Here is a 23,935-nt window from a genome sequence, read left to right as displayed (position 1 = left end):
AGAAGCCGACAGGAGGTGAACAAAAGGGGATAAAGGGTGGACTACAGCATGGACACCGGTGCTGTCACCAGGTAAAAGGGCAGCAGCATAATTTGGGTGTCGGGTAGAATTGAGGAAGTAGCTTTGGCATGAGAGTTCAAGATGGGGTTAAGGTAAGAAGGCAGGAAGGTGCTGCGCTGGGGACTATAGGCTTACACTACAGGAAGGGCCCGTAGCGTTGGCTATGTGGCGTAAGCTGGCGATTAAAGAGAAAAGCTGATGCTGGCGGTGCCGGCAGATGCCTTCATACCGGAGGGCACTGAGGATTTTGTAGGTAGTTGGGTAGGCTGACAGGCCCCGGGGGTACACTTTTTATTACCATTCTTATGGTATGGCGGCAGGGATATAGCAACACGGGCAGGCGTATGGGAACTGCTTTTAATTCTCATAATAACTTTGATCCTTTAATACTCTGGATTGTGGCGGTATAGTGCCACAATAATTACGTTAGTGGCCAAGGGCAGCGGCTCATGCTTGGTCCGGGGACTCTCAAGAAGGTAAGGGGCAGTAGTGGCTTTCCGTCCAAGGTTATTATGCAGGGAGTGGCTTACGTGGAAGGTGCAAGGGAGGAAGGGGCCTGTGGAGGCTACAATTTTGCAACTGGAATGCCATGGTTGACAGGGCATTTTTGGGGTAACATGCAACTGGTGAAAAGGGATCACTGTGGGGTGGCCATTTTCCGACGGATGCCTGGATATTTTGGGGCGTTCAGGTGGGTCTTAGGGGTAACTTTTGACGTCAGAGCCATTACGTTGGATCCAGTGACCAGTGAGGTTGTTTATATAGTGATACGGCCGCCATGATTGGGTTAAAGGGGGTTTTTGGGTACGTGGGAGCACAGGAACAGACAGCTGGACACGTTTTAGAGCTGTCATATTAGGACATGGAGATCCAACCTGGGGCCACGGAGGTCTGGTTATGGCAGTGATAAAGCAAAACACAATAGGGGATCATAGGCGATTTGGGGCACAAGAGCAGACAGCTGGACACAGGTTGGGGGCTGTCAAATACAGCTGGACCCAGGTTGGGGGCTGTCGAATACAGCTGGACCCAGGTTGGGGGCTGTCAAATACAGCTGGACCCACGTTGGGGGCTGTCACATACAGGTCCGTGAGATGGAGCCTGAGGCCAGGGCGGCCTGGTTAATAATGGTGATAAAGCAAGTGCGGTTAGTTTGACAAGTCGCCCAGTACGGCACTGGCATATTCGAGGAGTGCAGAGTTGACCTTTGCGGTACCATCGGCAACTTTTTAGAGCTGTCATATTAGGACATGGAGATCTAACCTGGGGCCACGGAGGCCTGGTTATGGCAGTGTTAAAGCAAAACACAATAGGGGATCATAGGCGATTTGGATTTGGGGCGCAAGAGCAGACAGCTGGACCCAGGTTGGGGGCTGTCAAATACAGCTGGACCCAGGTTGGGGGCTGTCGAATACAGCTGGACCCAGGTTGGGGGCTGTCAAATACAGCTGGACCCACGTTGGGGGCTGTCACATACAGGTCCGTGAGATGGAGCCTGAGGCCAGGGCGGCCTGGTTAATAATGGTGATAAAGCAAGTGCGGTTAGTTTGACAAGTCGCCCAGTACGGCACTGGCATATTCTCGAGGAGTGCAGAGTTGACCTTTGCGGTACCATCGGCAACTTTGTGGATACATGGCCCAGAAAGGATTTAGCACTGGTTCCAAGAGCTGCCAGAGGTTGCTGGGCAGGCTGGCGGAGCTCAGAGTGCATTTTGGTGGTACCTATCAGCGATACAGCAGACAGGTGGATAGTACAACAATAGCACATGCTGGAGGAGTTTGTGTGGATATTTGGAGTACCCTTGGCAGTTTATAAAGCGACTGACCCAGAACAGCACTGGCATGCTGGAGCATCAACAATGATACTGTGGCCATGGAGGCACGGCTGATTGATGGCGATTAAAGCTGACAAGCCGGTTCCGAGGTGCCAGGGGAGGCTTGACAGTTATGGGAGGTATGGGTGAACTGGGGAAATAGTTGACAGCATGAAAGTCAGCCATATCAGCACGGCACAGTCATTCCTGGGGTTTTATATTGAGGTCAGTGACCATGGAGGTCCTGTGTTCAGGTGGGATTAGAGTGGTTAAGCCTGGTTTCACGGACTGCGGAGGAGGTTGGACAGTGCTGGGAGCTCAGGGGCATACGCAGAGCACTTTTGTAACAAGGAAAGCAGCTGGACTTAGTACGGGCGGCCGCTCATGGGCATTGTATTTGATACTGTGGCAAAGGGGCATGCTTAGCAAAGGGATAGATTTACCGTGCCTTTTTTCCATGAGCTGTCAGAGGGCGCGGGACAGCTTTTTGGGGCAGCTGGGGCCTGGCTCAGGGGCTTGTGACAAAACGGGCGGACAGTGGGTCCCTGTATGGCGCTAAATTTGTTTTGGGGTTAGTATGCGCAGGTCGAAATCTGAGGGCCTGGTATCAGCGTGTCATGCGACGGGGGAGGGCTCGGACATCACTTATGCATTCTCCGGCTCACAGTTGGGTGAGTTTCTGTAAGAGGTACTCGGTTACAAGGCTTGCGGGGCTGCCCTGCTTTACAGGGAGCGAGAGAGGTATAAGACCAGTATGAGGATGAAGATTGGTACAGTTTCTTTGGCACCTTTTGAACAGGGACAGTGTCTTGTGCGTGGGACAACAGAGTGGTCCGCAGCAAGGGTCGTTTTGGTCATGGATACTTTACATTTGCCAGACAAGTGGGTTTCAGGGTTTTGGGGTTGGGGTGGGGGTTTTAGGAGTGGGGATCCCCCCCATTTGTTCACGCCGGAGACTGTGGCTCATGGGCAGAGGTTATTCCTTAAATTACTCAGGTTTGGCTCTGGAGACCCCCATAGTTGTGGTTTTTTCCTGTGCCTCAGGGTGGTTTTGGGGTCCCCCCCCCTTTTCGTTATGAAGCGGTGCGGTTATGTAGTATTGATTAGGGGTAGCTGTAGTAGCCTCCTGTGGACAGCATTCATACAGATTTTACATGCCTACAACAAATCGGGGAGGTCTTCGCAGGGTGGCAGGGTGGAAGTATTTAACTTTCATGTTTGCTCTGGGAGGTGTAGCTCTTCCTTGTGAGTAAAGTGGCACCGGTCTGGGGCTTGTCAGGTCACAGTGGGGGGGGCAAAGGGGCGAATTGGTCCAATGTTCCGTGTTGCTGTGGAGCTGCAGTCACACAAGTTCTTGGGAGTCTGGCCAGGGGTCAGGGCATTGCGGACATGGGGTCTTGGGTTGATGGGCATGTAATGTGGTTAACAATTCGTACCGGTCGGGGGGAAATGTTCTAAGATATTTCGTTTTCTGAAATATTGTGGTTGCTTTTCAGCGCGTCTACAGTTGGAGGCTATAGGGTGTCTGCTTCGATACTGGAGGAGTCATGGTTTATATGGGAAGACCAGCAGAAACGAGAGGCAGACTCGGGGTTCCTTGGCCCCGCTCCGTATCGTTTGCACATGAGCTTGTATAGGAGAAGGGGGCCTGTGGGTGAGGTTGCTGCTACCCTCTTAAGATATGTGGTTGGGGGGCTCGGAGTAGGAATTTCCATACAGGTGAGTTACGCCAGTGGTCGAGCGACGACTGGGTGGGCTGAGTGCTGGCCATGCGGGGCGGGGTATGGGGACTTTACACATGGAGGCATTAGGACGTTGTGGAAGGGGTCTATGGTGCCCGGACGTTTTTTCCCGAAGTCCTTGGGCTGGCTTTATCTATGACTCGTGGGTATTTCTAAGGGGGTTTTTGTTTTTCCTTATCTCACGGATCGGTTGGTGTCAGGTGCAGGCTACTTTTTCGGAGGCTAGGTCGGTCCCCTGTTTTCTTCTGGGGGGCAGAAAAAGGGGGTAGTTCACCCCCCCCCCCTTTTTCTGGGTGGCGGTTGGCTGTCAAGTTGGCATGTTTTAGCCAAGTTCATTCGTTATTGACAGAGGCAATCCAGGCTAAAAGGGGACGGGTAGACAAGTTCACGAGGTAGGATCTTTAAGGTGCGTTAGGAAGTTAGGTTAGTGACAGGTTAATAGTCGTAAAGGTTAAGGTTGAAAAGTCAAAGGTAAAAGGTTAAAGTTCAAAGGTCAAAGTTCAAAGGCAAAGGTTAAAAGGTCACACCAAGGGTAAAGGGTAACGTTCAAAGGTCAAAGTTCGAAGGTCAAAAGCTAAAAGGTCACAGTAGATGGTACTGAATTGCAGGTTTTAAATGTTGTGTGGGTGAACCTTAAGGGTGGGGGTAGCGTTACATAGGTAACAGCTTGTATAGTGAGGTTGTAGTTTTGTAAGGCATTAGGCCAAGGGCCTTTTTAATTGTGATGTGCACCTGTTTCAATAAAAGCGGCCTTTTCCACACTATTTCGGTGTCAGTGGTCTGTGCCGGGCCCCATATTCCCCAAGGGGGTCTTGGGGGGCAGCCGAGCGTAGGGAGGTCTGCCCCCCCGGGATGTTTGGGGAATGGGAGCGGCACGGTCCTCTGCTCCGCCCCTTTTTGGGCTTGTTGGGCTTGTTTGGCTGTTTTTGGGCTACTTTATAGCCCAAGGGATATTTAGCTCTCCATTTTGGGTTTCCATCCACCATTTTGTAGTATTCCCGGTGGCTGGCGTTAGGCTGTTTCCAGCATTTTTTCCCCACCCACCCCCCCTTTTTTGATTTGCTCCTTCGGTGGGCATTTAATTTTCCTTTTATCAGTCTGGTTTTTGTGGAGGGTTTTGCTTTGGAACAGGTGTGCAGGGGTTATATATGTGTTGGTGTTAGGGTTGTCGCTTGAAGCAGGTGCAGGGGCGGTTGGCTGTCAAGTTGGCATGTTTTAGCCAAGTTCATTCGTTATTGACAGAGGCAATCCAGGCTAAAAGGGGACGGGTAGACAAGTTCACGAGGTAGGATCTTTAAGGTGCGTTAGGAAGTTAGGTTAGTGACAGGTTAATAGTCGTAAAGGTTAAGGTTGAAAAGTCAAAGGTAAAAGGTTAAAGTTCAAAGGTCAAAGTTCAAAGGCAAAGGTTAAAAGGTCACACCAAGGGTAAAGGGTAACGTTCAAAGGTCAAAGTTCGAAGGTCAAAAGCTAAAAGGTCACAGTAGATGGTACTGAATTGCAGGTTTTAAATGTTGTGTGGGTGAACCTTAAGGGTGGGGGTAGCGTTACATAGGTAACAGCTTGTATAGTGGGGTTGTAGTTTTGTAAGGCATTAGGCCAAGGGCCTTTTTAATTGTGATGTGCACCTGTTTCAATAAAAGCGGCCTTTTCCACACTATTTCGGTGTCAGTGGTCTGTGCCGGGCCCCATATTCCCCAATGCTCTGTACTGCGCAGCTCACAGTCGCCTTCTACTCTTTAATATCAGGCACTCGCCTTGTACTCTGTAATGTCGGGTTCAAAGGCAGGCTCTAGTTTACCGGATGAGATAGCTAGTTTTTGCTGCAGGCAAAAATGGGATCGCAGTGCAGAAATGTTTACAAGAAAGGAGACAGATTAATAAAGCTCAGTGCTAAAACATGAAAATAAAATCTGAGCTAAATTGTAGTTTTGCTTTTGTATGGCTGCAGTTCCAATTTCCTGATGGTCCCTCCTCTTTTCTTGACTAAATGACTGAAGATGTGCCCAGATAACCATTGTGTGTAAGAACTGACTGACCTCTGCTTGCTCGTGATTTAAGGCATGTTACGCGTTCGACTAAATTGACTTGTACATTCCATAGAATGACACCAGAGAAATATGCGTTACGTGGATTAGTGTAGCACAGGTGAAAGGGCATTTTGTTGGGACAAGGCTTTCCATTTCCTTAAACACAGGTTATGTCAAGCTGGCTAGAAATGTAATGGAGCATAAAATTGCAAAAAACAAGGTTAAAGGATCATTTAGGTTTTCAGAGCAGGAAGCACTCACTGTGGGCTTGAAACTCTCATGGCACGTACAAGACGGGCAAGCTGCCGAAAAACCTTAAACCCAAATGCAGGCAAAGATTTAAATGTACCCTGTCAAAGGACAGTCAGGGAGGTGTTTTACTAGTTGTTCCATTATTCATATTTCATATTCAAATTATAATTGTCCTACCGCACATTCCTACCCTTTTGAGATAAACTAGCAAGGAATGTCTTTGAAAACAACCAATAACCAATTACAATATAGCGTTATAACATGACTCCACGTCATCAGGGACATTAAAGTATTCCCTTCAAATGTTGTTTTTTTCTGGCGTGTTGGTCCTATTTGTTTGTGAATTTGTCCAAAACTACAAATCTCAAAATGCATTTGTATGTCATAGGAAAGCCTAGCTAGGTCTGTCCTTGATGACATAGGGTCATCCAGTATCCTTATTTCAATGTAGCTTCAGGGCAGGAGCATAAAAACAGTACTTCATTTTCCATATGTTGTCCTAGAAACTGTGATTCCTGCTCAAAATCCCTTAGGGCAGAGGATGTGGTGTAAGGGCCAGAGCTGCCGACTTTGTAATTGAGGAATTAGGGGCCCGATTCACAGAACTAACTTAAGACAAAATCCTAAACTTACTACCATTTACTCATTTTGGTATTCACAGTAGGCACTTACTCATTTTGGTATTCACAGAAGGCACTTACTCATTGATGAGTAAGTGCCTTGTGTGAATACCAAAATGGTAGTAAGTTTAGGATTTTGTCTTAAATTAGTTCTGTGAATCAGGCCCCAGGTTCCAGTCTCAGAATGAGCTTAACATCCTGTGATTCTGGTAAAATTACTTAATCTCTTTGTGCCTAAAACAACAAAACAAGCATTTGCAATGCAACTGGTCTCACATTTACGCGAGTTTCAGCTATTGCCATTGTAAATGACAATGCCTTTTATTTATGTTTTGGTTTTTAAAACATAAATAAAAGGCATTGTCATTTATAATGCTAATAGCTTAAACACTCGCAAATGTGAGACCTATTGCATTGCAAATGCTTGTTGTTGTCCTGTTGATGGGAAAGATGGAGGGTGTTATCTAATGTTTTTAAAATTATATTGCATACTGTGGACCCCAGCAATCTGCAATTAAAAACTAACAATGGGAGAGTAGATATATTCGACAGACCTTTGGATAAGTATGTGGTAGGTCTTTTGCCATTTGAACTAAGCACTAACCCTTTCAGTGTAATTCCCAACCGGGCTTTATATACATAGTACTGATAGATAGTAAACAGTAACTTTTGTAAGAAAATAGATTTTTAGAAGACAGAAGAAAAAAGAAATGAAAATGTGTGAGAATTGTGAGTGGAGACATACATACTTGTCAGTGTAGTTTATGAGGAGGGAATGCCGGGACAAGAATTATAATGAGGGATGTTAGTGTGCATTATGGAAAGAGGACATCAGCCACCTTTTTGGGTTTTTTGTTCTCTATCCTTTAATTATACACAACTGTTAGGAAGAAGTTCTGGAAAGTATTTAGTGAGTCTTTCTAGTTACATTTTACAACTACTTGACACCAAACAGCAGGAATACATCAGAATTTTATTAACAGAGTATATCAAGCCTTAGTACGATACGGCTAACAACCTGTTTCAAGTACTACGTTTCATTGTACTGCAAAGGAAAAGTGCTTTAATTGCACCAAAACATTAACTGTGAAATTATGGTCCCTAAAACACAAATATTTGTACTAAAATAATATATATATATATATATATATATATATATATATATATATATATATATATATATATATATATATATATATATATAGTGTTTTATTTTATAAAACAAAACACAAAATAACTGTATTACATTACATGTCATTCTATTTATGAACATGATATTAATTTATTTGTACCATTACATTTCGTGACATTCTTTTGGTGAACACAGATTAAACTAGAGACCATGAAAGTGTTTGCTAGTTCATATTTACCCCGGTGCTCTCTTGTCCGAATGTATGCTGTCATTGTCGCCAGTGTTCAGTGAGGCCAGCGAAAGACTAGACACTGAAAAAACACGAATTCGGAAACCTGAATAAAAACAAAGTCAAAGTTTCAAAAATGTAGGTATAATTTCCAAGAGCCTGTTCATCACATTGTGCACCAGTGGGCGGCTGCTGCACTACTCTGCGTTCGTATGTAGCGTATAATTTGTTTTATTTAACTCAGTTCTTAACCTGGATCTGATATGCCTGCATGCATTGTATCAAAGTGTAAATAAAGACAGCAGTTTAACCTGATCCAATAAGTTATTCCCATAAACTGATGTCAATACCAGTGCATCAGCTTATGGAATAAAGGTTTTGCCCCCAGGACGTGGTCGCTTTAATTTAAACACATTTGCAGAAGAGAACAGTAAAGTTAGAGTTGAAAAGGGTACATTTTGTGGCAATTATATTTAATGTAAAAAGCACACACTGGCTTTTAACAATTTCCATTGCTACCACCGAAGTATCCTCTGCTTATTTAAAACAAACTCTTAAGGAAGTAATGGTTTAATCTCAATTTTCAGTGTTTTAGGCAATCACTGCTGTTTTGGTTGTTAAATATGCAAACATGTTGATTCGTTCTTTAAACCAATATAAATAGTGGCGAATGGACTAACATGAATATTTTTTCTCAGTTTCAGCTGCCTTCTTGAAATTGACAAATGTCTAGAAATTGCATGTTACCTTTTGTTGCATGTGTATACCCAGGAGGGTCAGAGGCATGTCAGGTTTCGGGACGCTAGATCGATTCCATACAGCTAATTTAAGTGGAAATAATCTGGTCTATGAAGTAACTTGGCCCCCTTTTTCTAATTATAACAAACCTGGACACGAGGGTCTGAAATGTCAGGGTTAGACAAGAATATTGATAGATCTTTATATATTCTTTCACTGCAATATTATTACATTTGACTGTTTTCCTGCTCATGAATAAGCACCTCCAAACTGTACATCAGACATATTTTCCACTACATATATGTTCTAGTAAATCCTATTCCCAACGTGTCCCATATTTTAATATGTATCCGTAGCGCACTTTTTCAAAAATGCCACAATTAAAAAAAAAAAACAATTTCAGCAAACTAGCCTAGATGGCTGTGACTTGCAGCAAATATTTCCTACTATTTCAGGGATAACCAATGGTGATTCACATGGGCCAGAAACAAGCAATATATTTTAGGAGAAACACTGAGGTGCGTCATTTTTGCGTCGCCGTTGCGTCACTTTTTGTGACGCAGCAGCAGCGTAAAAATGCGGCCCATTTACAACGTGACGCATCTCGGGAGTTGCGTCACGTTGTAAAGCCCTGCATCACATTATACCAGCATCAGGTATAATGTATGCATGAAGGGGGTTCCAACGCATAAAAGCCTCGTAGAAGTGACGCAGTGAAACATACAAGATTTCACTGCACCACTTCTAGGACGCCACTGCGTCAAATTCTTACGCCTGCTTGAAGCAGGCGTAAGGAGTGACGCAGCACAATGAGGATAGGCCTCCCCCTGCATTGCTGGAGTTGCGTCGTGCTTGCGACACGACTCCAGCAATGCGTGACTTTTGCATCAACAGAGGCGTCAGAATTTCTGATGCATCTGTCAATCCTTGCGCCATGGTGCACCGTATTGTAAATACGGCGCATCCATAGTGGCACAAGGGTTTCTAATGGTGGCGCAGGGAAAGTGACGCATCTTTACAGATGCGTCACTTTCTTGTAAATCTGCCTCCTGACTGTGTAAATGATTCCTATTTAGATTTACCCCATGTAAATTTATGTCATTCATATCCTGAAAATCTGACATGGCTCAGGGGCTGGTAGACCAATGTTGAGAAAATAATGCACTTTGTTAAAACTTCGCACAGACCACATACCTGATTTTGGGCAGATTTTGCAGTCTTCATAATAGAGTATAACTGTTAGTAAAGTGTGGTCCAAAGAAAAGGAATACACATCATATTGCTTGAGAAGATGACTAGTTTCTACCTAGCATTCTGCTTTTTTAAGCAGGCCCGCTTTATTCCACAGTCTTCTGCTCTTGTTCAAGGCAGCTTCCAAGATCTCTGAATATGGCTGACCTTGGCAGACAGAGGAATATATTTGGTTGGGCCCTGCTGTCTTTTTGCATATACCATGGATCATTAAGATAAAAATTGACTCCCCTCGATGTCCAGAGGACATCTTCAATGTACTCATATACATTAAATCAGCACCGTTGAATATTCTAGTTCATGAGCTTAACTTCTATTCTCACTATTCCTGACATAGTCTCAACTGATCTTTTGCGACAACCCATGTATCTATGGGCTCCATGTATCAAAATTGTACATTGCGAATACCTTATTGTGAATTTCTGAGAACCGCAATTAGGTAATCGCAATTTACAATATGTGAAACTCAAAGAGTTTCATATAGCGATTTCTTGGGGGCCGCAAATCGCTCTACCTCATTAATATTAATGAGGTAGAGTGCAATTTGGAACCCACTAGGAATCGTTAAAATCACAGGGATGGTGGCCTGCTGGGGTCAGCAGACCACCATGTCCGTGATTGCTTTTAAATAAAGCAATCATTATTTCAAAATGCAACCCATTTTCCTTAAAGGAAAACGGGATGCGTTTCAAAAACACAAATGAAAAGTTTTCTTTTCATTTTTTATAAGTAAGGCAGTGGTCCGGACCACTGCCTGTTTGAAAAAATGCTGTAACAAACATTCACGAAGGCGAAGGGGTCCCTTGGGGACCCCTTCTCATCTGCATATGGGTTACCACCTACTTAAAGTAGGTGTGAAATACTAATGTTTCGCAACCGCATTTCGGTCACAAAACATTCCTACATACCGATGCGATTTGGTATTTGGAAGGAACGCCCTAAATGCCCCTTCCTAATAGCGAATTGCAAACCTATTTTGTGATTCGGTAACGAATACCAAATCGCAAAATTGGGTTTGCTGCATCTGAAAGGATTTTTTGCATTCGCAAACGGGCCGATTCTATTAATCGGCCTGTTTGCGAAGACAAAAATACTTGATGCATGTGCCCCTGAGTGTCTCAAACAAGACAAGGTAATACCAATGCTCCAAAATCCCTCTCAATAGGGATGATTTTCAAAACGATTGTTCTTTTTCTTTTTCATATATATGCCGAACTTCCAAAAGAAGACGGTATCGCCCATTTCTCTTTCTGCATTTCAAGAGGCAGGAGCAGGGCAGCATGTATCCTTTAAGCATGCTTTAAAATAATTTTATTTAGAAGCGCTGCAAATAGGAACGTGCCCGACAAATCCCTTACCAATAAAACCGGCCCCCACAGCCGTGAAACAGACCCCAGCCTGCCTGTCCACCGAAACACCCGGTAGCCATCCCAGTCCATGGCAAGAGCTCTGAACACAGCCTAGTTTGGTTTTCGATCAGCTCGTGGCAAAAAGATGGCGTTGATTCTCCTGGATCTCTTAGCAGCTTGTTTTTGAAGGTTTTTTAAACAAATGCAGTTCAGTCTTGACTCTCATAATCATATTAACAGCAGGAACGGAGTTTACCACATACTGATATCAACAAAGTGTTTGTTAAAGTTCTGAGGTTTATACAGTAGCAGACAGCCTGGGAACAGTGGAATCAAACAACTGGTATCTTGGTACTCCATTATTGCAGAGCAATCATGTACATTCACCTTATGCAACATCTCAAATTACCCCATTCATTACCCACATCTATTCAGCCTCCTCATAATATGCATTATGCTATGTTCCACTTCCCTCATCAAATTGCTATAATTTCTGCCTCATATCAAACCGTAGTGTGCACAACCATCACATCTTCAGTATACCCCCTTTCAGCAACTATCTATGTGAGGGACTGGGCAATTATCTTCAGGGCCAGAGGAATATGGTAGCAACAGCGCGTGTATGTCCATGTGATCATTACAACAGACAATGCCTTTCAGCTGAGCCCTGCTACAGACAACAAGCCCTTGCTGCAGATCGTCTACCTCTCTCTCGGAAGCTTTTGACATTGTCAACCATCTCAGGCTGCTCCAGAGACTTAAAAGGTTGGAGATCATCTGCACTGCTCTGTGCTGGATTGGGTCCTACCTGGATGATAGAGCCCATGCTGTCTCTCTCTGTGTTGGCTTTCCTCTCAGAATATAAAACTCTCAAGTGTGGCATTCCAAAGGGCTCATCCCTGACCCATATGCATTTTAACCTCTATGTAGAATGTCTTGATGAACTTATTTATTTCTCTGGCTTTTCATTTTTTATGTTTATGCAGATAACACCCGGATGCTTGTTCCTCTTGATGGTCTAGACTGAGAAGAATCTGCTAAATTTAACTTGTGTTTTTCAAACATCTTTGAGGGGATGTCTCTGGACTCGCTTAGGCTAATGCAATGAATACTGAGCTCCTTTCATTTCAAACACAGCCTGATGGCCGACAGTCGTAGACCATCTTTCATCTTCGGTCAGCAAAGTTCAGAACCTTGGGCTCTTTTCTGACATGGCTCTATCCTTTGTTCATAGGTGAACAAGGTTGCATCAACCTGTTGTCTTCCTTTAAGAATACTGCATAAGCTTCTATGTTTTCTTTATCTGCAATGGGGACATTTCATAGACCATGCGGTAAAATCTCCTTTGGTTTCACTCCTGAAATGCTCACTAAGTAGTATTGCCAAGTACCTTATTAACTGACTGCAGATTATTCAGAACATTGGACTTCTCTTGGATTTAAGAAGTAAGACTTGATATTCTCTCATCATCATCATAGTTCATTCTAAAATATACACACATTTCCATCCAACGTTTATATAAAACAATCATAAGAACCATCCATTAAAATAGTTACACACTTCATCATTATCTAAATGGGTAACTAAAATCAACTTTCAATTAATCAACCAGACTGAGATTTAAACAATTTACTAATTTGTGTATACATTCAATTAAAGCATCTCAATTAGTGCAAGAACTATTCACTCTTTGTTGTAGTCTTGAGATGAGAGAGGGCATGGCTTTCTTTCTCCAGTATGCCAAATGTAGATAGCTTCACAGTATTGTTTATTGTTTTTATTTGTATTTTCTGGATCGTCTCTTCTCTTTCTAACCTTCAGTGGCTCCACGCTGAGTACCTTTTCCGCTTTAATGCCCTCTGCATGGTCAGCCATGCTTTCAACTCCAATGGACATCTTTGGCCCCACGATAAATTCTGACATCAAGATCCAATTTGCTCCCTGAGTTCTGCCAATTTAGCTCTCCATACAACTAGCAGAATACACAGCTCCTGGCTTGAAGACTGCTCTTTTTCTACTGTTCTTCATCTCGCTAGATCTCTCTCTCTCTGTGTCTGCTCTACCAAGGCCCATCTCACCTTCTGAAGAAAGTTGACAACTTTGCTTCTACTCTTTTCTGAGGCATTTGGAATCCTGCACCAGGCCTCTGGGAACCATGCATTTTACCGGTCTCAAAGCATTCTATCACTCAATCTTGGACTGCCCGTGTGCACTTCCTTTTTAAAACTATACTGCTTGTCCCTGCTTTTCAAGGAGGCTAAGCATTTTTGCAGTGGGTATGCTCTGTCAGTTAATGTTGAATGTCTATTTTGCAGTGATGTATTTTGCTGTCCAGGATGATGAGATATACCATATGTTGGAAATGGCCCTTTTTGCAGGGTTATCTCCAAACTTTTTGCTCTTCCCTCCTATTTTTTCCTGACCTGTTTGCGTTGGTTTTAGGACTCTGGGCACTTTACCACTGCTAATCAGTGTTAAAGTGCATATGCTCTCCGTGTAAATTGTGGTATTGATTAGTGTTTCCAAGTTTGAACATTTGATTTACCTGTTAGCCCCTAGTAAAGTGCACTGCGTGTGCCAGGGCCGGTGAATCAAATACTACTCGGGGGCCTGCCACACTGGTTGTGCCACCCCCGTGAGCCCTAAAAACGGTAACTCAGACCTGCCATTGCAGAGTCTGCGCGCAGTTTGTAACTGCCATGTCGACTTGGCCAGTGCATACACTTGCCAGTTCCTTACCTTCCCTTTTCTTACGTCAGGCACCCCTCAGGTAGGCCCAAGGTACCCCTGTGGGCAGGGTGCAATGTATGTGAAAGGTAGGACATGCACGTGGGTATTTTCTTGCTCCGTCATCCCGTGTGCCTCTATGGAATGTAGATTGCCTGTCTGGGTTTTGGATGACAGAAGGCTGGGGGGCTGGAGAGCTCCAGATAGTCTAGGTAGGTCAGGAAAGGGCTGAATAGACCTGGGCTGCGATGGGGAAGGGGGAGGAGATTTCCTTGCACCTCAAAGGGCCTGGTCTGCCTCTGACAATGCCGTCTCCACCCCCTGCCAGGAAATCACACCAGAGAAGGCAGAACTGGTTCTGGCCGGGCACAGACACCCTCTGCCTGAAAGATCAAAGGATTTTTAGATACAAATACTGGGTCCCAGACCCCTGAACTTTAGAACTCATCTGGATCAAGAAGACTGCCAAGAAGAAGAGCTGGAGAAGCTGCGAGAAGGGACGACCGCTTTGCTGGGTGTCTTGCTGGGCTGACCTGCAGTGGCTGCTTCTGTCTTGGGCAGTGAAAGGCCTGGTATGGACTTTCTGCAACCTAACTTGTGAGTCTCTCCAAGGGATTGAGGTAGAGCTTGCCCCCTGTTCATGATGTCTCAGAAACAGCAAAGACTTCAAGCTCTTCTGCCGCAGCACTGGGGACTGTGTGTTTTGTGCTGTAACAGAGGAAAAGCAACTCCACGACGTCTACGACGCCGCTGCCGACTCCATGTCCTGAAGGCACCGCAGAGGGCACCGCCGCAACGCAGCACCGCAATCTTGGTCTCACCAACGACGCCCGTTGACGCCACCACCGAGCCGCTGTTGGCACCGCGACCTGTGGGCACCACACTCCGCACCGCCTCGCTTCACACCGCAGCTTTGGCACCGCCGAGAGCACCGCCGCAACGCCGCACCGTGACCTTGGTCTCACTGTTGACACCTGTTGACGCTGCAGCCAAGCCGCTGCTCGCACCGCGACCTGTGAGCACCGCACCCCGCACCGCCTTGCCTTGCTTCACGAAGACGCCTTGGCCTCCATGACGACGCCGCTCCATGCCGAAATCGACACTACAGCTTGCACCGTGGTTCGCGGGCACCACTCATAAGTCACACGACGCACCGCCCTCATCCAGCACCGCAGCCTTGGCCTACCGACACCGGCGCAATCGACTCCGGTTCGTCACCCGACGACAGTGCTTCAGCAACGACGACGACGCTGCTGGCACCGTGACCTGCTAGCAGCGTGGCGAGCACTGCCTTCATCTTGCACCGCGACCCTGGTCTCACCGACAACCCCATCTGACGCTGTCACCGAGCCGCTGCTCGCACCGTGACCTGGGGGCACCGCACGCCGCACAGCACACCGCAGCACCCTACGCCTGCCGGCGTCAGTGCTCCTGATTCCACCAGAGAGGAGGTCGACCTGCAACGCGAGTGACTTCAAGGGCCTCAACGCCCTGCATTTCTCAGAGGTACTGTTTTTGGGTCTTCCCGACACCGTAGCTGGCCCGCGACCAGCCAGAACTGTTGGATTTGTTGTTCACGACGCCGTGATAGGCCTGGACGGAGCTATCGACATCAAGGAACTATGTTTGAAACTTATTTTGATAACTGCAGATTTTTAAGTATAGTATTGTGGATTTTTATCGTAATTGGTCTTGTCTTAAAGTATATAAAAATATTGGCTATTTTTCTAAACTGGTGTGGTGTCCTTTTGTAGTGCGTACACTGAAATATTGTTGGTTATGTGCAAATGATTTACACACTGCCTCTAAGATAAGTCTGGCTGCTCGTGCCAAGAAACCAGGAATTATTTTAGAAGTGTAACTCTCTTATCCTGACTAGAGTGGTGGTTTTTGCCTGGCTTTGGCCCATGCCCTAGCCTACCAAAAATCCCATTTCTAACACCATGCCCTGAACCACTCTTTTTAAAAGCATAATAATTGAGAATCAATGCGTAGAACCTGAAATCCACATGGTCTGCTGGGATTATTACTAAGTTTAACAAACTAAAGCTAGAAAATCTCAATCTTTGAAAAAATGGGGTGGTACCTTAATGTGGAGATGGCTGAACATGCGCACAATCAATGTTTGATGCAAAAAAAAATGTTCTATTCAACTTCCAGTGTCAACGCTCCCCCCCCCCCCCCCAAAAAAAAAAACACAAGCCACCAAAGATTTCTTTGAAGTTGTATGGCTGGTGAGAGACATTTAGGGCCTGATTACTAGTTTGGCGGACGGGTTACACCATCACAAATGTGATGGATATCCTGTCCGCAGTATTACGAGTTCCATTATATTCCGTTGGATATAATGGGGCTCGTAATATGGCGGATGGGATATCCGTCATGCTTATGATGGAGTAACCCGTCCGCCAAACTCGTAATCAGGCCCTTTGTATTATAGATCCAAGTAAAGACCTGACATCCTCGAGGGATATGTAGTTCAGTTTAGATTTGTAGTGGGCTTGCAGGAGCCTAGGCTCTGTTTCTGTGATTTCAGCGCATGGAGGATTAGGGGGGATGATGGTGTCTGCTCTTTTTCTGGTGCCGAAAAAAAGACACTCCTGACAGTGTGTCACTGAGGGTAAGGATGGAGCAATGAGTTGAGAGGGATGAGCTCAGGGAGAAGGTGAATGGAGAAATACATCTTTCCAGAATCCTTTTGCCATTTCACAACCAAGCACAAAAAGGGTCTAAGAGTTGTTGTGGGGTTGAGCCAATAGTGAAAGACAAGTAAGGGAAAACAGACAAGACATTGGCAGCAGGTCTAGAGCAGGTTTGCAATACAAAGGGAGTAATCACAACTACTACACTAGAAGTATCTTTTCTAACAGATCGCCCTTGCTTTTTCTCACAGATCTTCACTGGGAATAATGAAGCATCCTATTGATGAAACCTTGCACATTCAATTACACCAGCCTAATGCCATTGTCAGCCATATTGAAGCATCTACACCGAGCAATTCATTTAACTTGGCTTACTGTAACATCACAGTCCACAAATCAATGTGATACGATATCCTGAATCACATTTAGGGGCATATTTAAATGCCCCTATCGCCACCACAACATCACTTTTTCTGACGTTGTGGTGGCGATATGGGCTTCGAATTATTTATAGGACAGCGTTAAGCCACCTGTGGCTTAACACTGCCTTGTAAATAAGGCACCTTACACACTATACTTAGCGTGAAAGGGGCAGACAGTGGGTGTTGTTGTGGGCGTTCCGCCGCAACACCCATTGTTTTGACACTGCCCCATATATACAAGGGTGGTGTAAATATGGGGCAGCGCCAGTATTAAGATCACGAGGAGAAATGTTTAATTTCTAATCGTTTCTGCAGTTTCCATGTGTGCTGTGTTGTGCAGCACACATAGAAACAGCAAAAAGTCATTGAATGTTAATGTGCAGAAAGGTGTTCCTTCATGCACTTAAACAATCATTAAAAATAAAGTTGTGCAACTTCTATGTGTGCTGCATTCAGCAGTACACATAGAAGTTACAAAACGCCATTTCAGTTGTTTACAAATCACATGCACAGAAACAATCTTCCCCTGCAACGCAGGCACCCTTGCACTATAGTGCAAGGTTGTCTGCATTGGTGCTAGGTGGCTAAATAAGCTCCAGCGCAGGGAGAAACGCAGGGCTGCACTGTATCCTTGTAAATACAGTGCAGCCCTGTGTTTCAGAAGTGGTTAAGCCAAGGAAGCTAAAGCCGCACTCAGCCACTTCCTCGTACATATGCCCCTTAGAATTGTGAGACTTATGGCTACCTTCATGTTTTTGATGATTTGTAGATTTTGTAATTATTTTTTTTTTATAAAACAATTCTCAGGACACCGCAGCATTAATAGATATTGTGTAATAGTGAATGCATATTGTGATTTAAATGTGCCTTTTTGTGCTGAGCCGAACACAACCGTGGTGTCCTCTCTAGGGCAGGGTTGTGGGCTCAGGTTTAGCATTAGAGAAGCATTAACATGGGTTTATATTTATGTCAAACAAAACATTTCCCCAGAAACTCTAATATGATCCTTAAAATGAAGTAATATATTTTCTAGATTTCTCAGTGTCTCAATTAAGTAAATACAATTATATCACTGGATTGAGAGATATTTATTAAAAGTAGTATTTTAAAAAAAATAAACATTCAAGAATGCTTCCATGCCCTGACAATGTTGCCACAAATTACAAAATCTCATCAGTTTGTCATGTTTTCTATATAGCCTGTATTGTTATTAATTGTGAAGCAACATTTTTTTATGTTAACCATATACAAGTGAGGTTACTATTATTATTGGATTTAGCCTTTTTTTAAAAATGTTTTCAATGAATCATACAATAAACGTATTTATTCATTCATTCATTTGTTCATTCAAGTGGGGTTCTGTAGAGTGAAAATTCTAAACTGAATTACTTCAATTAGCTCTCAATCTGGTTGGTTAAAGAAAATGATAGTGAAGTAAAGCATGTGCTGTGAATCACACAGTTTGGTCTAGTGGGAAAGCTGGAAATTGCGCCCAGGTGTCCTGGTTCCACACTGCAATCCAGACACTTTAGAGTTACATCCTTCTCGTTTGCATTCAACACCAAAGGTCAATGCTTTATGTTTAGTTATTTCATGAACAGCTGTAGCCTGTGCAGGTAAGAGCAGTGGGGCAAGGAGGCAGGGTGTTTGGGGATGGAGTCGACAGACGACAAGGGAAAATTTTATTTAAAAAAAGAAAACCACTTACCTTGTGCTAGCCGCATCGTCGACTCCCACCCAACCCGCCCCACCGCTCTTAGCTGCAACAGCCCCAGCTGTTCATGAATATGTTTTAATACATGAAGTTCAATAAATACACTAATCACACCTTAAATCAAACTCGCACTATACAAGCACACATAGATATGTGATGATGATAAGATTTAAACATGTGCTTTTCCGTTTGAAATGTTTCCACATATTCTGTAGATTAAACACACTGACAGAACATGCCTGTCTGAAATCATGCTGCACTCCACAAGCATCTCCTTGAAGAGTTGTAACTTAAGGAAAAAATTCTGTGGTGACTCCAAAATCTCTTGGACCATTGGATTATTATTTAATTGCGGTCACTGGCGTTCCTCCCCTCCTAAATCAGTTTGTATCCGCAAGAAAGGTGAACCAGCAATAACAATAAATAGCATCTACTCCCTTCTCTTACTCTGCTGGGGCCCCTGGCTTAACCAACAGAGGGGCATATATAGAAGGAAGTGACGGAGCGTGGCATAAGACTTCTTGGATTAACGTCGACTCTGCCACTTCTGAAACGCAGGGCTGCTCCATATGTACAACAATACAGAGCAGCCCTGTGTTTCACCCTGCGCTTACGCTAAATTTAGCTGTCTAGCGCCAAGGCAGGCACCCTTGTACAATTGTGCAAGAGTGTCTGCGTTGCAGGGTAAGATTGTTTATGTGCAGGAAGGGACTCCTTCCTGCACATAAACAATCAGTAATGGCGTTTTGTACCTTCTAACACAAATAGAAGTTGCAACTCGTGTTTTTTTTTAATGATTGTTTGTGTGGGCACCTTGCTGCACATAAACACTCAATGGCGTTTTGCTGTTTCTATGTGTGCTACACAATGCAGAATACATAGAAACAGCAAAAACGAGAAGAAATAAAGCATTTTCCCTCGTTTTGCCATGTTAAGAACAGGTTTTTACTGGTCTTAATTTTGGTACTGCCTCTGTCAAAATCAATGGGTGTTCATTCGGAACGCCCACTGCAACACCCATTGCCAACCTCTTTCAAGCTACGTATAGCGTGAAAAGGGGCCTTATTTCCAAGCAGCGTTGCCTTGTAAATAAGGCGAAGCCATATCGCCACCACCATGTCAACAAAAAGTGATGTAATGGTGGCAATAGGGGCTTGTAAATATAAAGAGATTTTAAAACAGGCTCAACACCTCAGTGACTGCAGCTAAAAAAAGAAAGAAGTAGTACAGCCACCAGAGAGAGTTTTTTTTTTAAACGGAGTTTTATATAGCACAAACTTGACCAGAAGGTATCTGGTATCAGAGTGCTCTAGATAGCACAAGTTGCATTACATGAGGACACATTTATTTTTGTCAGGCATGGGGAGATTAAGTGATTTGGCCAGAATCACAGGATGTTCAGCGTCATTGCCGAGACTCGAACCCAGTTCCCCAGTCGACTGAGCTATCTTAGGCCAGCTCCTCTCCCCAATTACCCCTCAGGTTAAAGTGCTTCAAATAGACTCGGTCGATGGATGTGCAGCAGAACTTCAAATAACCATCTTCCGTTTCCATAGACAAAAGCTACCGCACCTTCGTAGTTTCCTACGCCCATGAACTCGGAGGACCTTCTTTACTTACTTACACGCCAATTGTCGATGCTCACAATGAAAATGGTCAAGAAAATGTAGCTGCATTTTTCCAAAAGCCCACGAGAGGGCAGCACGTGTGAATCTATAACCGATTTATGCTTCACAACTGAAAATGCTCGACCACTAAATATAGTAAAACTGAGAAAATCTCGGAAATAAATCACTCGAATGGATAATGAGAAGAGATGGTTCCCCGCCCTCCCCCGAAAGCATCAAAAGCATTCATTTAGTATACCTGCGATCTGTTTGGACCTGTAAATACATAGGCTTCTCACGTCATCAAGGACAGTCATATATATGCAACAGCATGCATAGACGTCAAGTAGTATATTAAAAGCTTAGCGGAGGAGGGAACGGCTTGAATTTATCTACATGCGTAAAGCTGTACCCATTATCACAATTTTAGTGATTTCTTGGTCAAATCGTTGCTGCCAAAGTTAGTTGTAACAAGCATTGAAAATGCAATCAGTCTCGCATTTGTTTCAGTTAGAGCTATTGGCATTGTACATGGCAATGTCTTTTACCTATGTGTTATGGAATGTATGTATGTGGTGTGTAGTGGAATTATGTGTGTTGGATTGGATTAGTTAGTTGTGTAATTGTGTGGCATGGAATTGTGTGGTGTGGCATGGATTGGATTTGTGTAATGGAATTATGTGGGATGGTGCGCTGTGGAATTATATGGATAGTAAATATGTGGTATGGAGTGTACTGGAATGATGTGGAGTGGGATTGTGTGTTATGGAGTGTAGTTATGTGGAATGGTATTTTGTGTTGTGGAGTGGTATGTAGTAGAGTTTAATTATATGGTGTGCTGTTGGATTTTGTGGCTCGATGTGGAATTGTGTGGTGTAGATTAGATGTATGTGGTGTGTTTTGTTATTGTGTTGTTGAGTTGTATTATGTGGTTTGGTATTGAATTATGTGGTGTGGATTGCAAATGTGTGGAGATGAACTGCGTGGTGTAGAACTGTGTGAATAGCTTTACCTATTTGGTGACGAAAAAGAAGAAAAATGTTGGAGCTAAGCTTCAGATCTGTGTGTTTGGGTGTACAAAAAGAAAGAGTTAGAGGTATCGCCATTGTAAATTTCTCTTACCTATATGTTATGGATTGGAATGGATGGATGTGGTGTGTAGTGGAATTATGTGGGTTGGATTGGAATTGTTAGTTGTTGCATTGCGTGGCATGGAATTGGGTGGGATACGGTGGATTTGTGTAGTGGAATCATGCAGCATGGTGTGCAGTTGTATTATGTGGATAGTAATTATGTGTTTTTGAGTGTATTGGAAATATGTGGAGTGGGATTGTGTGTAATGGAATGTAATTATGATGAACGATATTTTGTGTTGCGGAGTGTTATGTAGTGGAGTTTAATTACATGTTGTGCTGTTGAATTGTATGGTATGATGTTGAATTATGTGTTGTATATATGTGGTGTGTAGTGGAATAATGTTGTGGAATGATGTTTTTTTTTAATATGTGGTGTGGAATGGATTTGTGTGGAATTGAATAGTGTGGCATGGAACAGTGTGGTATAGAGTGAAATTATGTTGAGTGGAATTATGTTGCATGGTTTGGAGTGTGTTTTTATGTGGATTGTTATGTGGTATACAGTTTATTTATGTAGGATTGAGTAGTGTGTAATTAGGTGGAGTTGAATCATGTGGTGTTGAGTGGTATTATGTGGATTGTAATTATGTTGCGTGGTGCTGTTGAAAGGATTGGCTCTGTATTGAGTGGTGTTGCATGGAGTGGTGTTGCGTAGAGTAGAGTGGTGTGGTGTTGAGTGGAGTGGCGCAAAGTTGAGTGCAGTTGGTTGAAGTGGTGTTGCATAGAGCAGAGTGGCATTGTGTAGAGAGAAGTGGGGTTGCATGGAGTGGTAATGTGTAGCATGGAGTGATATAGCAAGAAGTGGCATTGTATGGGTGGCGCTGCATTGATTGATACTGGTTGCAGTGGTGTGGCGCAGAGTGGAGTGCAGTTGCGTGGAGTGCATTTGTGTAGAGTGGAGTGGCACTGCATAGAGTGAAGTTGCGCGGAGTGGCATAGAGTGGCGCTGCATGGAGTGGTGTAGACTGAAGTGGTGTACAGTTATGCTGCATGGATTGGCATTGTATTTAGTGGTGTTGTGTGTAGTGGCATTGCGATGAGCCGAGTGGCGTGGCATAGAGTGCAGTGTGGTTGTGTAGAGTGGAGTACAGTTGTGTAGAGTGGCGTGCGGTGGCGTGGAGTGCGGTGGCATTGAGTTCAGTGGCGTGGAGTGCCGTGCCCTGGCACAGAGCAGAGTGCTGTTGAGTAAAGCAGAATGGAGTGGATAAAGCAGAGTGGAGTAAAGCGGAGTAAAGAGAGTTAAGTGGAGTAAAGCAGAATGGCGCTGAGCGAAGTGGAGTGGCGTAAAGCAGAGTGGACTGTAGCGGAGTAAAGCAGAGTGGACTGTAGTGGAGTAAAGCACAATGGGCTGGAGTGGAGCAGAGTGGTGTGGAGTGGAGTGGAGTAGGGCAGAGTGGCATTGTGTGGAGTGGAGTAAAGCAGAGAGGCGTTGCATAAAATGGAGTGATATTGCGTAGAGCAGGGTGACATTGCATGAAGTGACATTGTATTGAGTGATGTTGCGTGGAATGTCATTGAGTAGATTAAAGTGATGCAGCATAGAGTGCAGTTGGGTGGTGTGCAGTTGTGTAAAGTGGAGTGGGGTTGCATAGGGAGGAGTGCAGTTGAGTGGAGTGGAGTGGCGTGGCATGGAGTGGCGTGTGGTATACAGTTGTGTGGTGTGGCACTGCGTGGAGTGGCATTGCGTGGAGCCGAGTGGCGCTGCGGAGAATGCCGTTGCCTTGAGTGTCACTGCTTGGAGTGGTGTTGCATAAAATGGAGCAGGTTTTGTAGAGTGAAATGCAGTTGTATGGAGTACAATTGCGTAGAATTAATTTGTGTTGCGTGGAGTGGTGTTAGTGAAACACTTCGCTTGAAAGGAAATATCAGATTCAGAACTAGAATTGTACTTCAACTGCTAAAGGAGAAATATAAAAAATGTGAAAATGTGGATTTACAGTATTAGCAGTAACATAAAGCAGAGTAGTTGGTTCCCTGTTTACAGAAATGGAGCGTTCCGATATGAGGGTTATCAGGCTGGATTGGGATGGGGCAGGTGGGAAGGAGAGGGAAAGAGGCTACAGGAGAGAGAGCGAGGGAACAGCCATATATTTTAAACATTGGGCACAGCATGCACCAAGGCAGCACAGACCTATGAAATCAGTTTAACATAAGGACAGGAAAAGCATCAATGGCATCGAGCAAAAGGGGGAAAAACCCAGACCTCAGTCTTTGAATGCATAGCAGACGGGGCGTGATAAGAGCAAGATTTACAGCCCTGGTTACAACAGAGCTCTATAAACCATGAGCACTGGTCTTCAGTGCTCCAGCTTAAAGAAAGATATAGTGCTCACAAGCTCTGAGTAACAACACATGTAACAGGGGGAGTCCTTGAAAATGGGCGGAGCTTTTAAAGCCCAAATCCTGCATACAGCATGTCTCGCAGAGACAGAGCAAGGGCTGCCTAGGCAAGAACTAAAGAAAGAGAGATGTT

At 44.4% G+C, this 23,935-nt stretch overlaps 1 protein-coding gene across 5 annotated transcripts in view; it reads right to left on the bottom strand.

The window, feature by feature from the left end:
* The window catches only part of CAMSAP2 (calmodulin regulated spectrin associated protein family member 2), a 523,611-nt gene that overhangs the window by 35,918 nt on the left and 463,758 nt on the right, over positions 1 to 23,935 (bottom strand). For 3 of the 5 annotated variants that reach the window (XM_085601471.1, XM_085601473.1, XM_085601470.1), the window contains one exon: positions 7,886 to 7,982. In XM_085601471.1, the coding sequence (XP_085457597.1) occupies positions 7,886 to 7,982 (97 nt within the window). The remainder of the gene's footprint in view (positions 1 to 7,885; positions 7,983 to 23,935) is intronic. The other 2 variants (XM_085601474.1, XM_085601472.1) reach the window with 1 other exon arrangement.

Source organism: Triturus cristatus, chromosome 4_2 (genome assembly GCF_964204655.1).
Source record: "Triturus cristatus chromosome 4_2, aTriCri1.1, whole genome shotgun sequence".
In the NCBI taxonomy this organism is placed as follows: Eukaryota; Metazoa; Chordata; class Amphibia; order Caudata; family Salamandridae; genus Triturus; species Triturus cristatus.
This window is presented reverse-complemented; position numbering and strand designations above follow the sequence as displayed.